This window comes from Colius striatus, chromosome 6, assembly GCF_028858725.1.
Source record: "Colius striatus isolate bColStr4 chromosome 6, bColStr4.1.hap1, whole genome shotgun sequence".
Taxonomy (NCBI): Eukaryota; Metazoa; Chordata; class Aves; order Coliiformes; family Coliidae; genus Colius; species Colius striatus.
In genome coordinates this window covers 23,453,973-23,481,041 of record NC_084764.1, presented here as the reverse complement: position 1 = coordinate 23,481,041, position 27,069 = coordinate 23,453,973, and the positions used below count along the sequence as shown (strand labels likewise).

Here is a 27,069-nt window from a genome sequence, read left to right as displayed (position 1 = left end):
CCGTCCTGTCCTCTGGCTCGGTCAAAAAGCTGCTGAACCCAAACAAGTCTACAGAGGAAATCTGAAAAGAAACTTGTTCAGATTCAGTAAAAAGCCCCAAAACAACTGTCAGCCACATTCCAAGTCTGTGTTAAATGTTCGTTTGAAGATTAGTTCATAAATCGCTAAATACACACGAAATTCACACCACACATCACTAACAACATACATTATTTTTGCATAGTTTTTCTTTATTACATCATTCTTCCTTTCGTCTCCAGACCGTGGCTTCTGGGGACGAAAGTTTCTCAAAACTTAGGGACTAATGGAATTCCTGGATACATCTTAGCCATGAAATTAAATCATCTTCCAAAAAGTAAGGCTGGAAATTAAACTAGCACTGATGAATTGCAGGTGTCCTTCTCTGTAGCTTTACATATTCTCTCAAGAACTTTATTCTTTCAAAGTATGAGATAAGATGATGAATCAAACAAAAGTATCTTCCATTTCATCAGCAGCCTTTATTTCCATGTAACTTCTTCACCAGGCTTCAACTCTCTGTGTGGAAAGAAAAAAAATAGAAGAAAAAAAAGGTGTAGAATAATGATTAATAAACATAATTAATTATTCTACAACACCTTAATTTTGGGAGTTAGGTATGAATTTAACTTTGCTTGCAATCATTGTCAGTTAACCTGACAATGTCTGTATCAGCTTTCAGGACTGATAAGCTCCTTCTCGTCTTTCCAAAGCTTTGAAGGATTGAGTCTTCCAACTCCCACCCAGCCAAATGGGAACACAGAACAGCTGCCCTCCAAGGACTTAACAGGCTTCTTACGGGATCCAAAAGGAAAAAAATCCATTTCTTTTAAGCCAAAAAATTCCTTACTTTAGTGGGAAGAGAGCAGATGTGAAAGCAGAAGAGATTTTTGCAGTATGTGGAAGTACTAACACACCAGCAACTGCAGTGAGAAAAGTGCTGATGTGATAGTGAAGTAGGTTATGTCTTAAACTTACTTTCTCACTCAGAACTAACTGAAGTGAGACCAAAATAATAATAATAAAAAAATCCATCTGCAAACTAATAATAACATTTCTATTAGTATTCCATGCTATGCAGCATAGGGTTTTTTTAATTTTCTGTTGTTCCAGTAATCCTAATGTAGAATTAGAAGAAAAGAAATAGATAAGGCAATGCATTCAGTTAACCTAAATCCTTTCTGAGAAATGAAGACAGTAAGCCCAAATTTATTAGTGTATAAAATCACATCCTTCTATAAAGATACAGAAGTTGCCAACATGTTGGGTTAATTTTCAAAAACTTCGATATTATTTTTAAATGACAGAAACTTATAAAAGTATTTAGTTAAAAAGTGCTGTGATTATTTTAAATTTAAGACAGAAGTTTGGATTAATCCTCTGAAAAGCCGAAAATAAAAATTCGAGCACTGTGTTTCCGACTGAAGTTTGAAAGACACAACAAAATAATGGTTTCCACAATTCAAGACTAAGAACTTGTCAGCTGTTAATGATCCTTTCTCTCATGATAAAAATGGCTACTAAAGCCTGGATTTTCAGAGGGCATTAGTGACCTAAAACCTTTCAGAAATGGCAGCTGAAATTTTTAGGGCTTTCTTCTCTTTAATATTTGTACAACATCCCTGACTTCTTTTCTCATACTTCTAGAGTCTAAGAAAGAACAGAGAAGCACTTGGCAAAATAACTCTACATATATATTCAAGAGGCATCATAAAGCAGACCTTCTATACAATAAGCTCTTGTTTCTGAAGGCAGATAGTTTCTCATCGTTCCTTCTGTCCAAGTAGCATCCAATCACAAATCCCAAGGGAACAAAGATGTGAACCCAGTGATCACGCACAGCTTGGGCAAAATTCACCATGACTGCTAGAAAAGAAAAACATAACAGGTAAGAGTTACTGATAAATGTGTACATGGAAATTGTTGCATACCTGACACCTTTACTCTCACTTACTGCAACTGTATAATAAACACCAGGGCCGTCAAACACTTTCTGAGACCTATGCTGTCCTCAAATCCATACACAGATTTCTTAGAAATAATCCTAACTCACTGTTGACCTGGGAAATTGAATTTCATCCTGAAATGGGAAACAGAACATTTCATTCAAGATATTCCTGGTCAAACAGTTCCATTTACATGTTCTCGAGTTATTTACCCATTAAAGTAACTCTAATGACGCAAAAGTTTGCTTTTCTGTAAAACGTTCCAAATGCCAGTGGAACCCGAGCTCTTGCTGATGAACGCTTTATTATCTCTAAGACGACTGAAAGATAAGCTGTAGATTCAGCGGAGAACTGTCAGATAAGGAAGAATGGACATTTCCAAAATTCCGCGAGCCTTTTCCAACCCAATCAAAGCCTTTCAAAGTCTTGCTGGAAGCTGCAAGATACTACAGAAACCTGGGAGTTCAAAACCACAGCCTAATTACAGCGGACGGGCACAAACGCCGTCGTTTCTCCCCCAGGCAAACGGGGCGGAGCAAGGGGACTGCGCCGGCGGCGCAGGCCAACGCTCACGGTACGACAGGGCCCTGCCAGCCTCCCGGCTCGGCTAAGTACAGAGCACCGCTGTCCCTAGCCAACCTGGGCACCCGACCGGCCGCCGCACGCCCGTGCCTCTAAGATCAAAAGCAACATAAAGCCCGGCCCGGCCATCCCCGGCCTCGCGCCTGGCCGGCGCCAGGTGCCACGGAGACACGCTCCCAGCGGCTCCCGCCCCCCGCGCGAGCCCCCGCCGTTACCGCGCTTCGCTGTCCCCGGACCCGCGCAGCGGCCACACCAAGGACAACGGCGACGCGAGCAGGCGGGGACAGCCCACCGACTGCGGAGGGAGAGGGGGAGGAGGCCCTTTTCACCTCCCGCAGCCTAGCGATGGTGCCGTCCGTTCCCCTTCCACCTTCCCTCCTCCTTCTCTCCGCCCACCCGCAAGATGGCGGAGGGTGCTGCACGGGGCGGAGGTGGTGGGCGCAGGCCCCGGTGGGCTTGAGGGAGGCCGGCGCTTGGGCAGGCCGCCAGGCAGGTAGCGGTAGCGGCGACGGGCAGCGCTCTGGGCTGCCCCATAGGTCGCTACGGAACGCCCCTCTCCTCCCCGCGGGAAGCTGGACTCGGCCCGGTGCTGAGGCGTGAAACCCTCGGCTAGTCCTCGCCAAGCCCACCTTTCTCTTCCTCCTCATCTTCCCCTTCCTCCTCTTCCTCTCGAGACGGGAGCGGGGTTCGGCCCGTTGATTGCTGTCTCCTTTAACGCCGGGCCCGGCCGGCGAAGCTCACGTCATCGGAGCCGAGCTGCTGTCTCGGCGGCGGGGCCCGGTGGGGCTCTGGAGCTGCCGTGCCGAGTCCCGGGCTCGCCTCGTGGTGATTTCCCCTTCAGGCAGTCACTGGGCTTGAGGGGCCATAGTCCTGCATGTGCCATGTCCGGGTCCCCCTATCCATCTTGATCCTAGTGATCTTACATTTTTCGTTGTAAAAACCCGTCTTTTTTTCTAGTAACAAAATGACTTACAACGGTCAAAAGTTACTATCTAAGTTATAATTGATATCCAATAGCTGTATCAAACACTATTCACAACTGTTATCCTGTGTATTCCCAGAGATGTATGAGGTTAGATCTAAATAAATGGACTTTTCCTTTGGATTGGTCAATGAAACGTTTTCTTCCCGCATTCAGGTTAGGTTTTTTTGGAAGTTAAACATTGGAGAGGAAAATGACGTCGATTATCAAGTTGACTACGCTTTCAGGGGTGCAGGAGGAATCTGCCCTGTGCTATCTGTTGCAAGTAGATGAATTTCGTTTTCTTTTGGACTGTGGTTGGGATGAAAACTTCTCTATGGATATTATTGATTCTCTGAGGAAGTAAGTAGTTCAGTTCCAACACTTCTTTTTAATAGGTCCTGTACTTTTCTGCAAGTTTTCAAAATACCATGGAGTGGTATATGTATGTTGATGTTAAATCCAAAATTGTTCCTTTTCTTTGTTTGAAATAAGTTTATATAAAGAGAATTATGCTGTTGAAACATTTCTGGTGAAAGTATCCAGGTTTTTCTTGTGAGTCTAATGAGTACTATCTAATAACTAATTTTCAAACTGTTCTGTGTTTGATTTGGCTTGGGTGTTTCGATTTTTTCATAAACTTTATACAGAGCAGAGTTTATGGAAGACTGACCTTGGCTCTAAGCTAATTTAGAATGTTAAAGTTTTAAATGAAGGAAGCCTTAGTGTATGTAGGCTGAATGCAAAGTGATTGAACTCTTGCCTCGTGTTTCAAATTGAATAGTCAGACTAGAAAAGAGCTCCTTGTAGTTATCCCAGCTCTGCAGAGAAATAAGGCTGTCTAGACTTCAATACGGAATTTCTGCAGGTCTATAGCAAGGAACTTTGCTGATGCAAAGACTGATTACAAGGTTAGGACTGAAGCATGGAAATTCCTTAAAGAAACCGAGCTTTGCTTTCACTTTTCTAGCATTGACACACTTGTGTTTGAAGTCTTTTAACTGAGAATTGTTATGTCCTGGGGGAAATTTATACAGTTTTGGAATGTGTTATCTGAGAAGCACTTAGATAAAATCAGCTTTCTAATAACAGCCAACAAGAAGAATATGTGTGCCCCAGTTATTATGTGAGGGAACAAAAACCTTACAGTTTAACTGGTATTTTCACTTGTTACTTGTATTTCAGGCTTTCCAGTTTTTCAGTGATGATAGACAGTAAGTTTTTATTTTATGCGATGTTTTGCAAGAAAGAAGTATTGTGTTTTTAAAATGAACAAACCCCCCAAAATTTATGTGTTACTTCTCTTAAATGTTTGACTTTTTCTGCTTTTAAAGAAATATAGTTTGATTTGCTTATTATCAATTTAAGGTTTGTTTTATCTTTGGTCCTATTACTTGGGCTTTCTCATCAGAAGAAAAGCTGTAGTCTGATTTAGATTTGTAGATGTAGAAACAATTTGTAGCATGTCTGCACTGATAATATTTTTGGTCCCCAAATAATGCACTTCCTGGTGTCCAAGTGTATATTAAGGTCTTTCTAATTAAGAATTTGACATGAAACCTTGAAATTGTCTTTTCAAAAGTCATTTGTATTTTAAAATACTTGCAATGTTTGGAAATATCTGTACATTTAATTATTATTTTGAAACCTTTGTTCCAAACCTGGAAGGATTTAAGTGTTCTTGTTTGGCATTCAGACTGTGCATATATCTAAAAATACCCATAACAGGAAGTATGTGATACCATACAGAGTTCTCTTTACCAACTTCTGTTGTCCTCCTTTTTGTAGACATGTACACCAGGTTGATGCCGTTCTTCTTTCTCATCCTGACCCACTACACCTTGGTGCTCTTCCATATGCAGTTGGAAAAATGGGGTTGAACTGTGCTATTTATGCGACTATTCCTGTCTATAAAATGGGACAGATGTTCATGTATGATCTCTACCAGGTATATTTAAGTTGATAACTTTCATACACAACATCTTTGGTACGGTAGAGTGCTCAGGGTCGTGAATGCTCTGTACTTCTTATGTTTTAGTCCCGACATAATACTGAAGATTTCACGCTCTTTACGTTGGATGATGTAGATGCAGCCTTTGATAAGATACAACAGCTGAAGTTTTCTCAGATTGTGAACTTGAAAGGTAAAGTTGTCACCAAAGTTTAATAAATTACTTCTTGTTGAACTTCAAGACCAGAATGAAATGGAAACCCTGTTTTTTTAACAAAGACCTGAACAAGCTGACCACCAGCAGCTCATCTCTGAGATGCTGTATCTCCCAGTTCCTGAATACCACATGAATACCTGTAATTTGGAAAACAGAAATGGGATACCATCCTTGAAAGTTTGCTGACTCTTTTTCAAGATATTTGTAGCAAGGCTGTGTCTATGCTGCCAGCTTGTACCTCTTAAAAGTAATTTTGGTGAACAACTTTTTTAAATGCCCTACTTTTTTCATATTTAATGGAAGTGATTAAGAACCACTGTGTCTAAGAAAATGTGTGTGTTAATTGTTATTAAAGCTGAGCACTTCTGTTCAAGGGTGGAGTACAGTGAGATGAGTGAGTAATGGTCATAGGTGGTCTGGTTTTAGTCTGACAAAGATACAGGCTAGCACCAATGATGAGAAGCAGCAGTGCATTAAAAAGAGAAGGCTTCATCCATCTCTGCAGCACATGAATACCTTTCCTTGTATTTTTTGCTTTAAGTGTTTGTCATTCTAGAACACTTCCAGCCTGTGTAATTGATGTGTGTTTTTGTAAATACCTAGGCAGAAGATGATACAGTAAACATTTTGTGTTGCCCCAGAAAGAGATCTCCTTTTCTCCAATTCACTTGCTTTCATGTGATATATTTGTTATGGAATTTATTGTTGTTGAGGTCTATAGTTACAGCAGCTCTGTAGTGTGTCTGAGTACTGGTGAGAGGGGGAGGGAAGAAGTGATCTTCACTTTAGTTTCTTTTTCTCCAAACAAAATAGAAATGAATTGCAAAAAAAATTGAAGCTGCTGGTTAGATAGGAGAGACAGTCATTGATTTTTTTCTTACTTCATTTCTTTTGTTTCACCCAATAATTTTTGGCATTCAGTTGCTTAAAATCTATTACTCAAATAGACAGTAATTTTAATGTCTGTTATGTAACTAAAATATTGAGAACTTTTGTAGGTAAAGGCCATGGTTTGTCAATCACACCACTGCCAGCTGGCCACATGATAGGAGGCACAATTTGGAAGATTGTCAAGGATGGAGAGGAAGAAATTGTTTATGCAGTTGATTTCAACCACAAGAGGGAGATGTAAGTTCAACATAGCAATATATATTTCTTAGGCATTGTGTTAGTGTGTCAATTAGTGGGTGATAACAGGTATGGAATTGGCCTTTTCAGAGCCTTTCCAACTCTAATAAGGGCACTAATTTCACTAATTCAGATTAATCAGTTTGAAACAAGCATTAACTCTGGTTTTCTTCATTCCACTCAGCTTTATTTGTTTGTGAGTTTGAAGCAGGAAACACTCAGCTACTAATGAGTTGGACTTTTGTACATGCATGTCTGGAAGCTGTCTGTCTTTTTTCATAAAATAGAAATTTAAAAAGTGAAATTTCACCTTTTTTTTTTCCCACAGCCATCTGAATGGATGTTCCTTGGAAATGTTGAGCAGGCCTTCATTGCTTATTACAGATTCATTTAATGCTACTTATGTACAACCCAGGAGGAAGCAAAGAGATGAACAGCTACTGAGTATGTATCTGGCTTGAAAATAGCAGTAATTTCTTAGCCACTGTAAATTGTTTCCCTATGAGGGATTAATTGGCATCCAAACTAAAAACCTTTATTAAAATTTGTCAAATTTTCAGTTTTTTCTTTCTGATGGTGCTGATGCTGTGGGTTAAACATCTTCCAGAAAACAAGAACCCATATTTGAAAACAATGTATTTTACCCAGTATCAATTAATCTCTTCTTAAAGGATTTTTAAGTGACTTTCCTTGGCACATTCTTTTATTAACACACACGGTAGAATGGAGTTTGTTTGGTTTGTTGTTTTGGTTTGATTTTTTTTTAATAAAATATCAAGCCATTGAGATATTCAAGTCTACCAAGAAAATTCCAGCTTCCTTTAATTATGGTGGAAATATGGTCTTTTGAAATCTAGTTTACATCTCTGTTCAATTCGCTTCTAGTTAATGATTTCTAGTGCAATGTAACAAACAAAAACCTCCCAACCACAAACATTTTTGGTTCAAGTATAAGTAAATTTTTGTTTTGTTTTTAATTCTTCTTAGCTAATGTTTTGGAGACCTTACGAGGCGATGGAAATGTCCTAATAGCCGTGGATACCGCAGGCAGAGTTCTGGAACTTGCTCAACTTCTTGATCAGATCTGGAGAACAAAAGATGCAGGATTAGGAGTTTACTCTCTAGCACTTTTGAATAATGTCAGCTACAATGTAGTGGAGTTCTCTAAATCACAGGTTTGTTTTGATTTTTAAAATGCAATTATGAAGAGGGTAGTGGAAGATACATGCAAAAGCATTTTGTTTTTTTTAACAGAAGAGAAAAAGGCCAAATAGTGGGTGTTGTCCTTAATCTGTAGTGCATGTTTATGTCTCTGATCTGTCAAGAAACTCATTTGCTTATACAAAACTTTTTCTTAAAACATATTTTAGGTTGAATGGATGAGTGACAAGTTGATGAGGTGCTTTGAAGACAAGAGAAACAATCCTTTTCAGTTCCGCCATCTCTCCTTATGTCACAGTCTGTCTGATCTGGCTCGAGTGCCTAGTCCGAAAGTTGTTCTTGCCAGTCAACCTGACTTAGAGTGTGGGTTTTCTAGAGATCTTTTCATTCAGTGGTGCCAGGATTCCAAAAATTCTATCATTTTAACTTATCGCACTACACCTGGAACATTAGCACGATTCCTGATTGATAATCCTTCTGAAAAAGTTATAGATATTGAGGTAAGAGTTGTCTATATATCTCAAAGTTTTTTATTATGAGACATTTTGGGGAATATGAGCAAAGTCAAACTTAGTTTTCTTTTTTGTCTACTGGAAAATGCTTCTAATCATGGAAGGAAATCTGAAATGAGAACATTGCCTTTTTAATCAATTGTGGATAAGCTTAAATAGGTATCATATTAGGAACTGCAAATTACATGTTTTTTTGTGTGGGTTTTTTTTGGTGCTGTGTTAAAATGAATGCTCCATTGAGATGAGCATGGAGTTGCTTTTAAGTCTTTTTTATCTCTCCTTTGTGTTTTTGCTATAATAGAAAAAAAAAACCTGATTGCAGTTGTACAGATCACAATATACAATGGATTATTCTTACTGGAAAATGCTCTGGCTTTGAATGAGGCGAAAATCAAATCAAAGTATTATAATATATCCCACCAGAATTAGAAAGATAGGCAAAAGCCAGGAATTAGAACATGATTAATTGTTATTCATGCTTTCAAATTATTTTCAATAGCTTATATACCTGCATCTATTTCTCTCTGGAAAACATTGTCAATGTATGGATTCCCCCTGTGATCGAGATGGTAATTAAATCCTGATGATGCAGGTTTATTTTAGTTTTAGATTGGATTGGAAGCATTAAATTACTGTGTAAAGCTATTACTAGAATTCGGTATTATTTAAATGACATCTACTCTAACCTTCTGGAAATGAGAAAAAAACCTTACTGTTGTTTTGCCTGCTCATATCACTTTGTTAGGTTCTTCTGGTTAGTGTTTGTTGCTCATCTTGGAGTATTTGAGTTCACTTACTGGAGATATATTTCCTGAAAATGCTTTTTTGTCAAGCTAACTGACTTTAATACTTTTAGAAATTCTTTTCTGTTAAAGTAGACTCTACTAATTGATAACATTGTCATGATTTTGCCAGGCTACACAATCTTGTCTTGTATGTGACATAAAAGTTGTACTTGCCCTTGGCTCTTAAATAGAAATGTTCTCATCAGCAGCATGTAGGAAAGGGATAAAAATGATGTGACAATAGTATTCTTTTTAACTCTCTGCAGTTGAGAAAACGTGTCAAGTTGGAAGGAAAAGAACTCGAAGAATACCTAGAAAAGGAGAAACTAAAGAAAGAAGCAGCTAAGAAGCTAGAACAGTCTAAAGAGTAAGCATGTTGGCGGTTCTTGCATTTTGCTGTTATGGTCAGAGCTGAGATTTCTGTGTGATCATTCTGCTGCTTCAACCATTTATAGGGATAAGCGAACGTCGTAGTTTTGATAGACTTGTCTGAGGGCACTGAGGAATTGGGAATGGTTGTCTTTAATCTACTGTTAATAATAGATTTGTTTCATCCGCCTTTTGTCTGTGAGCTCTTCCTCAGATACATAAACTGCTTTTGTCCTTGGATAGTGTTCTGTCAGCTGTTATTTTCCAGACAGTGTGTTTACATAATATTAAACCTAAAAAAAAAAGAACAAACCAAACGATGATTTCTTTGGAATGTCATTTCAGGGCAGATATTGATTCCAGTGATGAAAGTGATGCTGAAGAGGATATTGATCAACCAACTGTACATAAGACCAAACATGATTTGATGATGAAAGGTGAAGGTAGCCGGAAAGGAAGCTTCTTCAAACAGGCAAAGAAATCTTACCCAATGTTTCCAGCCCCTGAAGAAAGAATTAAATGGGATGAATATGGCGAGATTATCAAGTATGTGGTGGTAATACATGCTAACATGTAGCTATGTAATCATAATGAAATATATATATATATATATAAAAAAATAAAATGTGTCTATGAAACAATAAATAGAAGTAATACAAATAAGTCAGTTTGTTTCTTGTACCACTGCTACATGCTCTTCCAACCATAGTAACTTGAACAGTTAGGACAATTTGAGCTAAGTCTCCCAGGAAGCTTATGATAGAATTGAAGCTGCAAAGTGCTGTGTTCACACCTCTTAGGAACACAAGATTTAGGTTTTTTTTTTAAGCTGACTTTTTTCTGCTTTAATTTACACATAATTTTATAATGAGGGAAAAGAACATTGTTCAACCTAGAAAAATGTAGTGATACTTGTCCTCTTTGCTTAAGGGATACTTCTAGAAAACCTCGATTTGTTAATATTTCCCAAGATATCAGATTTCTTTTTTAAGATGGGTAGGTGATATTTTCTGAATGAACTCTGTTGAAACATGTAAATATTGAAGGCAAGCACAATAAAATTGTTGTCAATAACATTTATGAAACATGTTATTAATGATAGCCAGCATTGCTTAGTTTTATATTATATAATGCTTTGATTTTACCATAAGACTATTAAAAGCAAAATGCCTTTCATACTTTAGACCTGAGGATTTTCTAGTTCCAGAACTTCAAGCAACAGAAGAAGAAAAAAGCAAATTAGAATCTGGCTTGACAAATGGAGAAGAGCCTATGGACCAGGATTTATCAGATGTTCCTACCAAGTGTATTTCTGCAACAGAATCCATGGAAATTAAGTGAGTGGCTTTGTCGTTCTTGTCAGTTCTGCCAGGAGGGTAGCATGGGTACAGTGCAAACTGGCTATAAAAGGTTAGTTTGTAATTAAGAAAGTGAGAAAGGTCTTGCTTTTCTCTCCCCCAAGCTATCTGAGTTAGTTTTGTTCAAGTCTTTCTGTGAGCACTGTACATAGTCTGATGGTTTCCTTCTTTTAAGAAATTTGTACTTTGTTCCCTGTGTGAGTGAGACAAGTAAGAGGAAAAACAAACAATACATGTTATCATAGACACTCAAATATACATATACTTTGTTAACTATATGTGTGTAAATTCTTTTATCTCATGTTTTGGATAACTATGTAAATGAATTTTGGGAATTTATAGCATTGAATACCCATATATGCTGATATTTGACAGTTCTGTGGTTTATTGATCAGTACTATACCTTGTGCTGTTGGCTTTTGCTGATGTAGAAATATTTTAAAATATCTTCCTTTTAAATTAAATATTTTGAAGCAATCAAATCTTTTAATCTAAAATAATAACATTGGATTTTTAATTAAAACTAGAGCCAGAGTTACATACATTGACTATGAAGGACGCTCAGATGGGGACTCAATTAAAAAAATTATTAACCAAATGAAACCAAGACAACTGATCATTGTCCATGGACCACCTGAGGCCAGTCAGGACCTTGCAGAATGTTGCAGAGCTTTTGGTGGAAAAGATATTAAAGTTTACATGCCAAAACTGCATGAAACTGTAGATGCAACCAGTGAAACTCACATTTACCAGGTAAGGTACTGGAATTTGTCAGTTGTTTAACTACTGTGAACTGGTGTATTAGTGACTCTAATTTGGCCCTACATTCTTTGGGAGAGACAATACTACATATGTGTGCACTTGGTTTTGTGTGATCAAGACATTAGTAGTGTTTTTCTGTTTCCTAGGTAAGCGTTCTCCTTATGCTTATTGTTCAAAAGCTTAAACATGAGATCAGCATGTTTTTACCTGTAGTGCAGAGGCACTACAACTGTGAACTTTCAAAGTTGTTCAGAGGAAAATATCTAGCATGCGCTTTAGAAATAAAGGATTTACTCCTTCTGTCCTTTTAAAGTTGGTAGAAAAACATCAGCAGAATTGTTGAAAGAGATATTTTTGCTTCTTTAAGAGAAAAATCTGTTACTTCATAGGAAGTAGAAAATTCTCCAGTTCTGACAGTTTTAAAACAGTGTTTCCTGTGGTTTTTTGTTAGTTGTTTGGGGGTTTGGTAGGTTTTTTTAAAGCTCTGAGGATCTCTATAAGAAATGACACAATTGTGATTTTTCACAAAATACCTATCTGAACAAAATTGTAATTGCTTCGTATTGAATTTCCCCTTTATATTAAAAAACCTAAGTCTTCTTGCATAGCTTTAGTTTGTTTTAAGTTTTCTGAGCAGACAAAGTGCACTAGAGACATGGAGTTAGAAAATAATAGATGTGAATGAGGCATCAAAATCCTAGTGTGTCTTGAGTGGACTCTGCTGCAGATAGATAGCTGTAGTATCCTTCATGCAATTGCAGCCTTGATTCCACTATGGGAATCATGCACAATTTCATGGTGGGTAAGTCTTTTAGAACAGGGCTTTCTTTAGTGGGATGAAGTCCTGGATTGCACCAGAGGAATCTGGATAAGGCAACGTTTCGGTCACTTTAAAATCTGTTACTTGCAACATCCCTTCTCACAGAATATTAATTTGGTGGGTTTTTTCATGGATTGAAATTTGGAATGGCTTTTCACGAACCTAAATTAATCTGTAAACTTTCTGTAAATTTAGTAAGGCCATCTGAAGAACTCTGTTTGCAAAACAAGTTTCTGATGTTTTAAAAGGAACTGATTGCCCTTGCTGTAAGCTTAAGTCGTGTTTGGAGTTGTGTAGGTTCTTTTTGTTTTAACCAAGACAAAAAAGGTATCGATGACCACTGCTTTTTAAGTTGAGTAGTGACATGAGGGTTATACTAATGATATCTTGAAAGTATAGAACATCTTGCTTTGGTGGTACCAATTTCTTCCTTTCTCTCTCCAAAAGAGTATGAATGAAGCCTATGTGGAGAGACCATGAAAGGAAAAGTGTTAATTTTTAAAGCTTGAAGTAAGAACTCTGTTTTTACTGTCCAACTAACAGTACTTTTATTTTTGTGCAACCCAGGTCAGGTTAAAAGATTCTCTTGTCAGCTCCCTTCAGTTCTGCAAGGCCAAAGATGCTGAGTTGGCTTGGATAGATGGTGTTCTGGACATGAGGGTTTCAAAAGTGGATACTGGAGTTATTTTGGAAGAGGGAGAGCTGAGGGAGGATGAAGACTCAGAGGTGCAAGCAGATATACCTTCTTCAGACTCAAGTGCCATTGCACAACAAAAGGCCATGAAAAGCCTCTTCGGTGATGATGACAAGGAGATGTGTGAGGAAAGCGAGATCATTCCTACTTTGGAACCTCTGCCACCTCATGAGGTATAGAAATTTTGCTGATCTGGACTTCTTTCTTTAAGAGCTTTGTATTCATTTGGAGGTTTTTTTTGTGCTTAGAAACTGGTACTGTGATTGTAGTCAAATGAAAGCCTAGCTGAAACTGCATTTTTGTGTTTGGTTAAACTGCATTTTCGTGTTTGCATTTTCTGGTAGTTAAACCTGGTACTGTTCTTTGGTCAGATTTAATGCTTTTCAGCAAGGACGATTCCAGAAGATGTAGCGTGTCTTTGAAGAGGGATCATCAATGACAGCATTCCATTTGTCCTCAATATGTTAGCAGAAAGGGAGACTTTTCATTTACTTGACAGATAACTTCTAAGGCCTTCTTAGCCTGAAAATGTCTTGCTGCAGGTGAACAGAAATACAAGTCTTCTAATTTCTAGTCATGTCGTGCCAGTATCATGAACTGCCAACATAATGATAAGGAGATCTTTGGAAAAATGGAAGGTACTAAATAGCAGAAATATTAAAATTTTGTGTGTCGTTTAAAGGTTCTTGGACATCAGTCTGTGTTTATGAATGAGCCAAGACTCTCTGACTTCAAGCAAGTTCTCTTGCGAGAAGGTATACAAGCTGAGTTTGTAGGAGGAGTGCTTGTGTGCAACAACCTGGTAGCTGTTCGCAGGGTAGGTGTTATAAGTCTTAAAGGCTTTGGTAAATAGTGTTCTAAACCAAAGGTTTTTTAATTACTATAAGATAATAAATTGAAACTTGTCTTTTGTTTCAGACTGAAACAGGGCGCATTGGATTGGAAGGCTGTCTCTGTCAGGACTTCTATAGGATAAGAGACCTTTTATACGAGCAATACGCTATTGTCTGAGGAAAGTGCTGCACAGATGTTTTTACTTGAACTTTTAAAGGCAGTGGGGGTTTCTCCCAATTTTGACTTTTTGTAGTTTTCTAATTTATACAGGGGAAACTTTAGTTATTAACTACCCTGAACATGTAAATAACTGCTACTGTAGTTATTCATAAATTTCTTGGTACATTCCATGTTATTGTCTTTCAAACTGTTACACCTTGCTGTCTCCCATGTAACACATTATAAATGAGTTTGCGATGGTGAACCCTTCTCAGGAAAGGTTCAGTTTGTCAGCATGTTTCGGTTTCATAAATTCCCTGCCAAAGAGTATGAAATATATAAAAGTCATTTTCTGTTCTAGAATAAGATTAGATAAAGAGCTGTGGCTTTATTCTTTTGGGGGTTTGTGTGATTTGCTTTAGTTTGGTTTTTTTTGGTTTTTTTTCAAATAATTTACAGGAGAGTCTTGAGGCTGCTTTTTTGAAAATGGAGGTTAAAATACATTTTTTAGTAGCCCACTTAAAGCTAGAATACCTAAGCTTTCCCTCAATGTTAATCTGGCATCATCTTGATGTTCTGTCTGCTCCATCTTACTAATTTGTTCCAGAACAGCATTTTGTATTCTATGTAAAGTATTAATCTACAGGATCAAAAAATTACTTTGGAAGTGTACTCTAAGAAGACTGGATGATATTGTCAGGCAGTTGAAAATCCAGTAATTGTGTGCTTCAGAGTAACTGCTCAGTCAACTTGCAGAATTTGTAACTTCTAGCTTTAGAAAAATTACACCTGAGTTCTGATTTTAATAGTTGCAAAGTTTGAAGCCTTCATCAGTGCACTGCTCTTTGTTCAGAACGTTGTCACCCAAGTTCAGGAAGATCCTTTATCTTGGAACCCGACTTCAAATGTTGTACTTAATGCGTTTGTGCCGTGTTTCATCTTAGTTGCACATTTTGTGCTATTTTTCGTTCCAGTTGATGATGGGACTTACTGTAGCTGCCGATATGGGCAATTAAGTTTACTTTTTCAATGAAGATGAGCACTGTTTTGGGGGCCTTAATGTCTCACAAATTAACTTATGCAAACAAATGACTTCTTGGAGTTTAATCCTTTTATCCCTTATCCACATGTGAACCACCGGCTTTGGCAGTGGAGGGTTGCTTGCTTATTTTTACATCCAACAGCAATGTAATAAGTTTTTTCTGTGTATATGTTTAAATAAAACCTTTTGAAAAAGTGATAAAAAAGCCCTGTGGGTTATCAATGGAAAAATAGTTTACTTTGCAATTCATTCTTGATAAATAGTTTTCTGTCTGATATATGGACTGTTTGTTCTGCTTAAAATAGTAACTTAAAACTGAAGACCTTATTTGAAAAAAAAAACCAAAATAACCCAACAAAACCTCCAACTTGCTAGAACTATGTACTGAAAATGTTAAAAATTCAAAAATGTAATGCTGAGTAAGAATGTATTTTGTTGCACAAAGAAAACCTTGTCTAGGAACAATTGAATGGGTCAACGCTTTGTTGATTTTTAGCAGTGTAGAAAAATGTTTATTCTAGTTTATATTGATAGCCAGAACTTTATAAAAATTTTCTAGTTTCGTAACTGTTTTTTATCAGTGTTCTGTAAAACTGTTATACTGGCTGCTTGTTGATGAATACTATTATATTACTATTGTTGCTAATACTAGTGAAGTTCTATAAAGTGAGTTACTTTCTACATCATTAGGACTTAGGACTTTTAATTTCAGGGCTTAGGGTGGACTTAGGGTGGGTAGAGATCACACATGCCTACACAGAATGTATTACTAAAGAAAAAAACCTTCAGGAAATAAAACTAAAAATAGTGTATTTTTAAGGAAGGGATTAAAAAAAAGTCAATGTGGTCATAAACCTGTTATATCAGCTTTGCTGAGTTGTTTTTTTTTTTTTTAGCTGAGCTTGAATCAATAGGTTGTTTAACAAAAGTTTAGTGTTACCAGTCATTAAATTCCTATGTGTCCTAGTAAAGAGGAGAATCCTAATGTAGTGCCATCACTAAGGAAAAGGTTCAAGTATGAGCAAAACAGCTAACTGTTCTTGTCTATTCAGCATGTGTGTGGCTCAATCAGACCCAGAAGGCTGATAGGCAAGCAATAGTAGTGTTATGAAGGCTGGGACTACGGAAAGCTGGATTTGTGGAGAATTCTGGTGAGAGAGATGAAGGAGAATAAAGGACATCTGTAGTAAACATATCACAGGCTGCAGTTGCAGGTGTGCTCCTGACTTCGTGACTTGTAAGCACAGTGGAACTGGAGCAAATTTCCATTAATTTTGCCTAGTCTGCTATCAGATCTCTGATAGCTTATTGTTCTTCTCTTTGCTGTTGTTGCTTTAAACAAGAACTTCTCAGTGTAATGTTTGGAGTTAGTATCTTTTTCTTATTTGTATCTGAAATGAAAGTTTAATTTCCCCTTACTCCACAAAATGTCAGTGCTGCCACAGACTGTAAGCTGTATTTTCTGACTTCTGTATTTTTTCATTAGCAGTAAAAATGTGATAAGGAGTACTTTTTATTACTCTCTGCTCTACTGCTCTTGAGGGCAAGAATATTCAAGACAAACCAAATTTTAGTACTTACTGACCACTTCAAAATATTTCCTTCCAAGAGTCTTGAATAATTCAGATTCCTCAGCTAAGAAGATCCAAGAGGGTGTGAAGACCCAGGAAGTGCAGAAACTTGTCTTGCCCCATCCCCAAAGTCTGCGGTATTTGTGGGTAAATCCTGTCTATTGTATCCTCCTCTTCCAGTGCCTTTGTTGTAGCATATGAAGCTGTATTTCAAAAGGGGAATGTGGAAGCAGAGCTCTTTAATAATAATTTTTAAAATCTAGAATTAATTAAGCTGTTCCCATTATCTAAACATAGCTTTATCTTGAAGTTAAATAACTTTATGTGGGTGACAGTCTCATTTTTATACTTGAACAGTATGTAATGGAGGTGAAGTGAACCTGAAAATCTTTCTTCTCTTTTCCTGAACAATATTTAGACTTAACCAGATCTGCTACCCTACCAACCCCAACCACCACTTCAGATTTTTTGATAAGGCATGACATGTATTAATGTCTTAGTTAGGAAGGGGAAGTGTATTTCCTGGGGAAAACACTTGAATGACTAAAATTTTTTGAGACTGACGAAAGAAATCTTACTGTAAGGGTCTGAATGTTGCACAACATTCTGTTCCATGGCTTTTAAGGATGTTTTCATAATTTTAAAAAGGTGATGCTGGGGAAGATGATCTCACAGTCAAACTTGATAAAGAAACTTACCCAGTAAACAAAGTTTTAGGTCTTCATCTGAAACCTGTTTAAGGAACCAATGGTAGTTCAAAATAGGATGATGAAACTAGATCAAAGAAATCTTTTAAATTGCCTGTTGAAAGTTACTTGAAAAATATACTTTAAACAGCCTTAAGTCATGTCTTTTCAGTGACTTTCTGACTGGAAGAGAGGTAAGACACAAAGATGGAAATTTGCAAGGCTTGGATTTATTTTGTAATTGAGAGTCTGTTGTGTGGCATGTTCCCTGCAAGTACAGAACAGGGTAGTTAGCCAAAGCTGATGTATTCATCTTTAAAAAGTGTATTTTTATTCCTTCCTGTGCAGTTGAAAGCTTCCATTCTACAAGACTTTGTAGAAAATTATCTTCCATGAAGTCTAGCAACAGGGAAAATATTTCAGTGAAAGTTTTGGAGGGTTTAAAATGGAATGTTACCTGCACGATAAGCAGTGTATGTTGTGAACTGTTAGTGTATATCATAATGCTTGACCAGTATTAACCAAGGGATGAAAGAGCACGTTGTTTTGGATTGACTGAAAGTAATTATATTAGCAAAATTCTTAATTCCTGGTCCTAAAAGGTATCTTGGTGTTTCTGGAAGAGAAATTCTGGAGAATAATTGCGGTGTAAGTGGTAAGTGAACTGATGGCTACTCATTTCAGGTGTTTGTTCACAGAAAGAAGAGGAATGTAGAAGTATTCTTTAAAATTCCTATTAATGGACAACAGTTAATGTTTTCTTATGTGTAGTGAGAATGTGGAAGTTTCATAAATATGAGAGATGTAAAGATATGGGAAAACTAGATTGTTTCATGTATTGCATTTTAAATGTTACTGTCCTTGACAGATTATATATTACCACTGTGGTAGGAAGTAAAAGAAAAAAAAGACTACATTTTTGAGTAGAACTTCCAATAAGCCACGTGGCAGATTTCCTGGAAAAGAAGGATCTATAGAATCTCAAAACATTATGAAGCAGCAAGTTAGGTATTTGAGCTTTAAGCAGTAATAACCGGCCTATTGTTGTGTAATCCTCTTAAGTGAGCAAGCTGGATTTGTGGTTCAACAGCTGAATAATAATGAACAAAGCATCTGCCAAAAAGCATAGTTTGTAACTGCAATCTGGTAATCAAATATTTTGGTAACAAGCAAATACATCATTTTGGTTGTGTAGGCTTTTCTTAAATAATTCTCTTTTTCGGTTCATTTTTTTCTGGAGTGCTGAGGACTTCTCTAAAAGGTATTTTTGACAAACAGTTCTAAAGAAATTTGCAATTATCATAATTTCAGTTGAAAAAGAAAAAAAAACCAACAAACTTTCTGTTCAGCTCTACTGAAGGTTGATACCAGTTTTCATTAAATTGTCTTTGGATAATTACATAGGGAAATAAATGGAAAGAGTTCACCTTGTAGTAGTGGGTATGGTGCCCTTGCTCTTATTTAAGATGTAGAAAATAAAGCACAGCAATTAGTGTCAAGTAACCATCTTGGAACTTCTGCAGCTAAGTAACTATTCTATCTGCACTGTATTAAAGGGTTTTTTGAGACAAAACCAAACTTATATTTTCCTTTGTTCATGGCTAATCAATTTATAGGAATATTTAGGTGTCAGTTACGAAGACTAAACTCTTAGCAATGCAATTGTTAAGCAAAGCTTGAGTGATCAGTTTCTCAAGCTGGCGGGTTCATTGATACCTTCTTAAGAGTTCTCTCTTAACTCACTTGCCTTGTCGGCAAGGAGTCTGGTTTAGTTGTCTCACCAGTTCCAAATCACAATGTTATGACACAGCACAGTAATTTTCTAGACTACTGTACAGCTATGTGAATTGAACACGTACTGTAGAGTGAGCCAGTTTAGATCACTGAGAATGAGTTCCCGTGAAGAAAAAAAAATATTAATAGCTTAGAAGTTGAAAGCTAACCTTTTATTTGGGTTGTTTAAAGTTATAATTTTATGTGCAACCATTGTAGTTAATCTAATTTAGAGAAACTACTGCTTCCTCTCCAGGTCTTTGTATTAATGTAGAAAGAACAATTGGCTTCAGAAGTAACTGGCCAGGTATCAGTGATAATACTTGCTTGAAGGTATATTTTACAGTAATTGCTTCAAAGTTAGCATTCCTTCCCCCCCCCCCCCCCCCCCGCCTTTAAATCCATCTGGATAAGTTTTATATTATGTTTTATCTCAGCTGTTAATACCATTTTTTCTTAGAAATAATTCCAAAGGGAATTTATACATTGGAATTTATACATTTTTATCAGTAGTAACAAATTGTACAAGAGGATTTTTGAAAGATCGTTGAAAGACAAGAAAAATGGAACTTAGTCATCAGTAAAACTCAGTCAGTGGACTATCAGCCATTTAATTTCTGTACACAGTGATAACGACAGGCTTTTAAGGAATACTTCCTGAGGACATGGTGCAATGAACTATTTAAATGAAGAAAAAAATATTACCTACTGACCTGTTGCATATGCTTCAAAATGGGAACCTGAAAATGTTTTAATGGTGTAGACGACATATCAAAAAAAGGAAAATACTACATATGGTAACACTGCTACCTGTTCTGCAGTTTACCACATGCCTGGGGCAACAGTTGGATCTTATCCAAGTAACTAATTTTATTAGGATGATATTGTTGCATCTTCTGTTGTTTTCAGAGAACTTGTTTTGCTGCTATGGAGAAAAAAAAAAAGAGTTTTATGTGACCAATACTTCATAAATTACCAACAGGTGCACTACAAGCCACAATAATGACCTATCCTTAAAAATCATCAGGGAATTTTCTTTTCCATTTTGCAGTTCCTGAAGGAGTTGCACAGCTGTCAGAGCATATTGCCCGTCACCGTGCCAGACTTGGCATTTGAAAGGCTGCCAGATTGCTTTGTGCTGTTGTGCTAGCCATGGATCAGCAGTGTGCAGCAGGCTGAAGATACTACGCATTTTATTTATTGCCCTTTGAAGGATCACACAAATTAATACTTCATTTATAAAGAGTCCAACCTGTTTGCTGAACCTACCAGGTACTTGGTGTAGTATTACCTGGGTAGGTTAATCCCCATGCTGCAGGAGTCTATATAGAAATTATATTCGTGATGTATTCTGGTAAAATTTCTCTTAGTTTAAAAGTTTGGAGTCTCTCTGTACAGCCTGCTTTTCATGTTTTATGTAATTTTATTGTTCCTCAGTATTTCTTTCATAATCTCACTGATTTTACTAATGCACAATATTGCAAATGCAACTAGTCAACAGACTTTAAATCATTTGTGTATCTCTAAACCTCTTATGCTGATTTAAAGTGTTAAGGCTATTAGTATTTTTTATGTAACTGGGTCTAAATTTAGTTTCTGTTGCAGTCAAAAAACACTCTTGTTATTGCAAAACATGATCCTAATCTGTTTCCTTTTGGAGTTGATTGTAGTGGTTCTTCAGCACAGCTTTTATGTTTCTATGTATCAATGACTTAAATAGTTAACCTGATATTTATCATGGAAAGTCAGCAGTGATTTTTCATAGTTCTGATTTCTCTTTCAGAAATGTCAAAGCAATACTTTAATTCTTCTGTGAAATAGACTTTTAATTACTTTTGGACACTGTTTTCATTAATTCTTGACTTTTAAAAAATTTGACTTGAATAGCCCATAGGCTACTGCACCATTGACTGGAAGGAGGGGACAGTTGTTATTTTAACTTAAATTCTTCTGGTTCTTGTAAAGCAAAGAAATGTTAAACTGGAAAAAGTAGAAATCAGGTGCATAGTCTATTCCTTCCAAATGGAATATCTGTAAAATACTAGCATGATAACCTCATCCTACAATACTGTACCTGTTTGTTCATTCTGTGTAGCCTTTACTTACTGTTTTAACAACTTAGTTATTATGGAAAAGCCCTAAAGTCAATGCCATCATATATTAAGGTTATTATGTCCTGCAATATTGTGCGTTGCCTTCGGTCAGTCAAGATGCATGGTCCTAATTTCACATGTACATAAGTTTTATGTCATAGCAGACAGCTCGCTGTAAGAAGCCAGCTTTAAAAAACAGTTTTGCATTGGTAAAATATATAGTGGAGAAATTCTTCAGCTTTGTGTTCAAGAAACCTGTTGGAAGGATTGAACATTGAGTAGTATCCTTTCTGATATTTACTTATAAAAAATGAGTGCCTTTAAGCTATGTGCAGAAATAAATAATTTACACAATATTTTTTAAAACTACAAAATTGAAGCTTATTTTTTCTAATGCATGTATGCGTGATCTCAAAACCAGCTAGAGGCTGCATTGTGTGAGCTATATATATGTGAGAGTCAGTAGTTATATATCGAAGAGTACAGAACTTGAGTGGTTCACACTTCTGTTAATTTTACTCCTACATTTGCAGGACTGTTGAGCTGATTGTGTTTTAAGAAAGAAACAGCTTCCAAATTATACAGGTGGTTTTTTTTGATCTATGAATGGAATTTTCCATTGCTTGTGAGAACATGTGCTCTGATAATTTTGAGGTTGTTCTGAAATAACCCTTCTAGCTAGGGGAAGAATATTTTAAAGTTGAGCTGCCTAAAGAAACTAGCCATCTCCTGGGGAATGATACCTGCCTTAGTATTCTTGGTTTGGAAATAAGGTATAGATGGAGTGAAGAAAGAGCTTTAGACAACATGGAAGTTAAGGAGAAATAACCAAAACTCTGATGTCTTTTTTAGGGAGATGTTCCTATGCGACCTGATCTAGGTGAACCTGCTCTGCAGAGGGGTTAGACTAGATGATCTCTAAAGGTCCCTTCCAACCCCTACCATTCTATGATTCTATGTTGTTCTAGTTTGCTTGAGACGATTATGTCTTGTCAACTGTCTCCTGTAGTGTGAATTTAAGAGTTGGAAGGGGAACTTGGGAGTTTTACTGGCAGATCTTTCAGTGTCTGTAAGCCTTTTGTCTCAGAGGAAAAGAATGATGTATGTTTTTCTCCAGGATAAGATTAGATTAGGATTATGAACAGCATCAGAAAGAGTTAGATTTATTCATGATTACACAGAAGGGTCTGCAAGACTAGGTTTGCCTGCAAATAGTTTATGAAATGTTCTGTGCTGGATGTTTTGGTTTATTTGATTTATAGTTCAGATTATGATTAAGGACAGGGTTAGGAGCACCAGCGTTACAAATCTAAATTCTATATAGAGTCTTGTGACAGAAGATAGAATGAGTCTTGGTATTAACAATACAAATGGAGTGGAACATCAAAGGCAAATCATGTGTATTCTTGGCAACTTACGCCTTATCAACTGATACTGGGTTGATACCAACAAGAAGTTACAAGACTCTAATTTCACTTCTGTTTGTAAGCTTTCAATATATGTGGCACTCCACTGTCACTGGTGAAAGCATCAGTCTGTAACGTTTTGATACACAGCTTTGTGTAACTTGCTGGACTAGATAATTAGTACTGCTTTTTGTTTCATTGTATTGGTCATACTATTCTATTGCTTAATAATTCATTAGATAGTTCAATCATATGCAATGTAATTCTATGAAATCTGGAATTAAGGGGGTTTTTATAATTGGGCTCTAAAATACTGAAAAATCCTCGTAGTATTCAGTGACTTTTCATTATGACATTGACTTTTTAAAAAATTCCCTGAGGTATACTAAATTCCCTAAATGTATACTTCTGTAAGTCTTGATTTCTTATTGTAAGTGTTCTGTCACATCTGTGTATTGTGGCTCTAAAAGGGCAGATGCATGGAAGTCTCTGGACAGGGTATTGCACTTCAACAGTCTGCTGCGTACTGATGTATGTATGTGTGTAAAACCTCTCTCCTGGTAACACTGCAGCACACTTATTGTACAGAGCTTTGACTCCCTTGTGTGACTGATGAGAACTAATGAAGTACAGCATTATTTATGTTGTTTTGAAAAATGTCAACTGCTTGGCTTTGACTCCAAGGTCGTGTTTTTAAATTTTTTAGCAAATTTGTAGCCCTGGAGTTCATAATTGGCTTATGACTCCATGCAAGTAGCTGAGATTTTGCTAGCATGTCACCTTTAATGTCTAGTGGTATTGGATGTCTATCTGTGCTGACAAAATGGTATGCTTCACCACTTCCATCTTCTCTCCCTTGTCTTCCTTGAAGACGAGAAGATTCCTACTTGGTTTTCTAATTATACTTCTGTGGAATATGTCTAAGAGTAACTTTCTGAATCATCAGCTTCACCCTATTTGTGATTTATGTTTATAATACTTCACTTTAGCATAATTGTCTCCTCAAGCACAGGACCTTCTCTTTTCTATGTTGGATCTGTATAAGTCTTCCAGTCTTTGACCTGTTTTGACCTTTGACAGTGTGTGGGAAGAAGAGTAGTTATTCTTTTACTACTACAAGATATGCCATTTGGGTGAATATGAGCCTAGCATTCCTATCAAGTCTATGGAAACTGGAGCATGTGATTCGGAACATGGAACCTTGAGACCTTCCCTTTGTGTCAGCTGGGTTTCTGCATCAAGTCTCTCAAATTCTTTGTGCATTTTTTGCCCTTAGGAGTCTCTGTTCACTCATGGATACACTTAGTGGACGGTTGTCTTAAATGGTTGATTTGTTGTTGCCTTTTTCTCTTTTTTAGTAGGGGGACTAAGCTCAAGAGAGGAGAACATTAAAGCAACATATTTGAATTTCTTACTCCAGTTTACAGTTCCATATATTCTGTCTTTGTCAAAGACTTTGTTGGTTCCTTTGGTACCCTCAGCAGCTCTGCTTTTTGCCTTTTCTACGAACTTTTTTACTCAGCCAACAATGCTTTGTTGTTTCCACTCTTCTGGGCTTTTCAGTTTGAGGAAGTTGCAGTTCTGAAATGAAGCCTGACAGAGGATGTAGCTCAGAAAACTTAGGGGTTGTCTCAAAACACTTGTGGCATATTAACTGTTTCTTGAGAGAGGAATTGTTTTATTTAAATTCTTCAGTCAAGAAACGAGATATTAGGCTAATGGAAGTTGTCTGCCTCTGCATCAGTGCTTGTTTAACCTTGCTATCTGAGCAAGTACAATTCATGGACTAGAAATCTCAATCTAGTCAAAAAATCTGTAGAAATTATAAAGCCTGTCATGTAGTGTTTTTACTCCTAGAAAAACATAACAGAGAAAAAAACCCATATATTGTTATCCAAGACTTGCAGTGAAATTTAATGTGCAGAAATGTTAAACCCAACACTGTCTTTTCAGAACTCTGGGTTCCTGATGATAATGAAAATAATTTTTGCTGTCTTGAATGATAAAATATCAAGGAGGTTCTAGATTTGTTGAGTTCTCTTCATATCTAGCAGTTATAACAAATTTTGGAATTCTCTTTGCTAGTCACTACTAGTCATATCATTAAAGAATATAGTAGATGGCATTGTAGTTCAGAGATGAAAAGTGCATTTTCTTGCTGCAATCAGATGAAAGTAACTGAAGATTTTCAGTGCAAACACCTCCCTTATGCTTTTCCTGTGTTTGAAAAGAAAACTTAATATCAATTACTGCAAGTGAAAGTCATGTTTTAATGATTTAAATGAAAAAAAAAAAAAGGAAGGTGTGATATCAGCTCTAAAGTTGACCCTAAATAAAAACTACTGTGGCTAATGTTAGTAAAGAGCAGTCCTTTATCACACAGGCCCAATTTATTTGTCCATATATCATGTCTAGGTGAGATGTCTTGTGTGCCACATTCATCTCCTCAATCCCAGATTCTGCCCTATGGTATATACATTGCCATAATGCAAAGCCTGTACCTGTGGGCCTGCCATGTGTTCTGCCTCAGCTGTGGTCAGAGGCTGGAGTTTTGAAGGCTAAAGTGGGACATTGATGGTACAGTGCAGTGTGGTCATGGAGAAGCTTCTTTGAAAAAACAGAATGTATATATGTCTCTGTGCTCAAAAGACAATCTCTTTTTGTTAATTTGTTTTTAGCGTGTATATTTTTAAAGCATGAATTCCTTAGCAAGTTACGCAAGTGTTTGAAACAAAAGTAGGTGGAAAAAGAAATCTTAATGAAACAATTTGCATAGCGATGGCACCCCAATTTTGGTATATATGCTAAAACAAATGGAAATCTTGTGGGCAGGGTGGAGGGAGAAATATCTCAAACCTAGAACAGATAAACAAATCCAAAGAAAATCGTGAGAGTATTTTTCACAAATTCATGTCAAAGACTGCTGAAGTATTAGCGCTGTGCTGCTTCAATATTATTTCAATATTTTGACTTAACCAGTAGCATAAGAGGAAGAGTGGACTGAGATAAACTGTTAAAAAGAAAGTAATCTCCAATGCTTTTCAGCTGTGTGACAGAGCAGCATGTCACTGTGTGGCAGTCTAGTGTGTTTATGCAGCGAGGCCTGCAGGCTGCCTTGGCTGGGGTCTGCCATGGCTGCCCCGTGCTGGTCCCAGCCAGCTCCAGCCAGTACAAGCAGCCTGTGCCCAGCAGTGCTGACTGAGCAAGAGCAGCAGCTGGAGAGGCTGGAGACGATGTCCCCTCACACTGAGGGGATAGCTGCTCTTGGAGGAAGGTGACCCACACCAGAAAAGGTATACTGACTGGAATTTTTTTTTTCACAGGTACTCAGATCAGTGTTCTGATGTTAACTGGCAATGGATTACTTTAATAAAACATCCCCAAGTGCCCAGGCTGTTCTTTCTGTAACGGGTCTGTGACTGCCCATGCCGAGAGGGGCCTTTCAGGCCCACTGACCCAGCAAGTGGGGAGGGTCGATTACAGGCTTGCATAAGCCTTCAAATCAGTGTCGGCCTAGGGATTGATTAGCAATGTTACAGAGCTCATCAAACATCTCATTTGCTATGAACACACTTAAAAGTTTTATGCAGTGTATGATTTTTCACTAGATACAAAAGTTACATGGAATGTGGAATTTCTTGGATCCAAACTGCTGTCGGGTTAGTCATGTTGCTTATGGTATGGTGAGGCAGGCATGAGCCAGCTAGCATCAAAGCAACAGATAAACTTGTCATTTAGGAAGAGACACTAACGAAGTGTGAGCTGCAACCATATGTGGAACAAACATCTTTACGGTGTCAGTCGTGACTTTGTCTTTGCTCTTGTTGAGCTGAACACTGTGGTGTACCATGTGCTCTGGAGGAGGCACACGGAGGGATCCTGGCTGGGGTAAGCAGTTAGAACAAAGAACTAAAAGTTAGTGCTGACGTCTTGGGAGACATGGGGTTTCTGATAGAGTTGCAAGAGAAAGATTATTTTTTTCAGCCGGTACTTATAACCTCATACATAAGGGGTTCACTTGCCTTTCTGTGTGCCTAAATTTGTATTACAGTGTGTCTCACTTTTTAGAACTGCATCATGTGCTATACTGTTAAGTGTCGGAATACATTCAGTTACGCGTCTCTTTCGTGATATTGATGCATCTCTTTGGTATTGTTTATACCCTTTAAAGCTGTTGGGCAAAGGCCTAATGGTTTCCTTGGTGGTGGATAGCGGAGGGAGTATGTTTATGTGATGTGGGA

The 27,069-nt window shown here is 37.3% G+C and overlaps 2 protein-coding genes across 8 annotated transcripts; one reads left to right on the top strand and one right to left on the bottom strand.

Annotated features, from left to right (window-relative positions):
- Positions 1-209: 209 nt before the first annotated feature.
- NDUFB1 (NADH:ubiquinone oxidoreductase subunit B1) lies at positions 210-3,303 on the bottom strand. 5 transcript variants are annotated; one of them, XM_061998014.1, is made up of 3 exons: positions 3,176-3,303; positions 1,740-1,884; positions 210-537 (listed from the first exon to the last, which is right to left on the bottom strand). In XM_061998014.1, exons 2-3 carry the CDS (start codon positions 1,877-1,879, stop codon positions 501-503), a joined length of 177 nt encoding a protein of 58 aa, XP_061853998.1. In that variant the 5' UTR covers positions 1,880-1,884; positions 3,176-3,303; the 3' UTR covers positions 210-500. The 5 variants fall into 5 exon arrangements, with proteins under 5 accessions (XP_061853998.1, XP_061853999.1, XP_061853997.1 ...); XM_061998015.1 differs by having other exon boundaries at positions 1,740-1,881; XM_061998013.1 differs by lacking the exon at positions 3,176-3,303 and adding an exon at positions 2,762-3,017 and having other exon boundaries at positions 1,740-1,881.
- On the top strand, positions 2,344-15,840 carry CPSF2 (cleavage and polyadenylation specific factor 2). Of its 3 annotated transcripts, none has more exons than XM_061998010.1 (15): positions 2,344-2,538; positions 3,685-3,870; positions 5,296-5,455; positions 5,546-5,651; positions 6,674-6,803; positions 7,132-7,247; positions 7,791-7,978; positions 8,174-8,464; positions 9,528-9,628; positions 9,976-10,176; positions 10,815-10,967; positions 11,516-11,741; positions 13,138-13,437; positions 13,947-14,081; positions 14,183-15,840. In XM_061998010.1, the coding sequence occupies exons 2-15, from the start codon at positions 3,722-3,724 to the stop codon at positions 14,273-14,275; spliced, it is 2,349 nt and encodes a 782-aa protein (XP_061853994.1). In that variant the 5' UTR covers positions 2,344-2,538; positions 3,685-3,721; the 3' UTR covers positions 14,276-15,840. The 3 variants fall into 3 exon arrangements, with proteins under 3 accessions (XP_061853994.1, XP_061853993.1, XP_061853992.1); XM_061998009.1 differs by lacking the exon at positions 2,344-2,538 and adding an exon at positions 2,563-3,039; XM_061998008.1 differs by lacking the exon at positions 2,344-2,538 and adding an exon at positions 2,564-3,035 and having other exon boundaries at positions 14,183-15,839.
- The last annotated feature ends 11,229 nt before the right edge of the window (positions 15,841-27,069 follow it).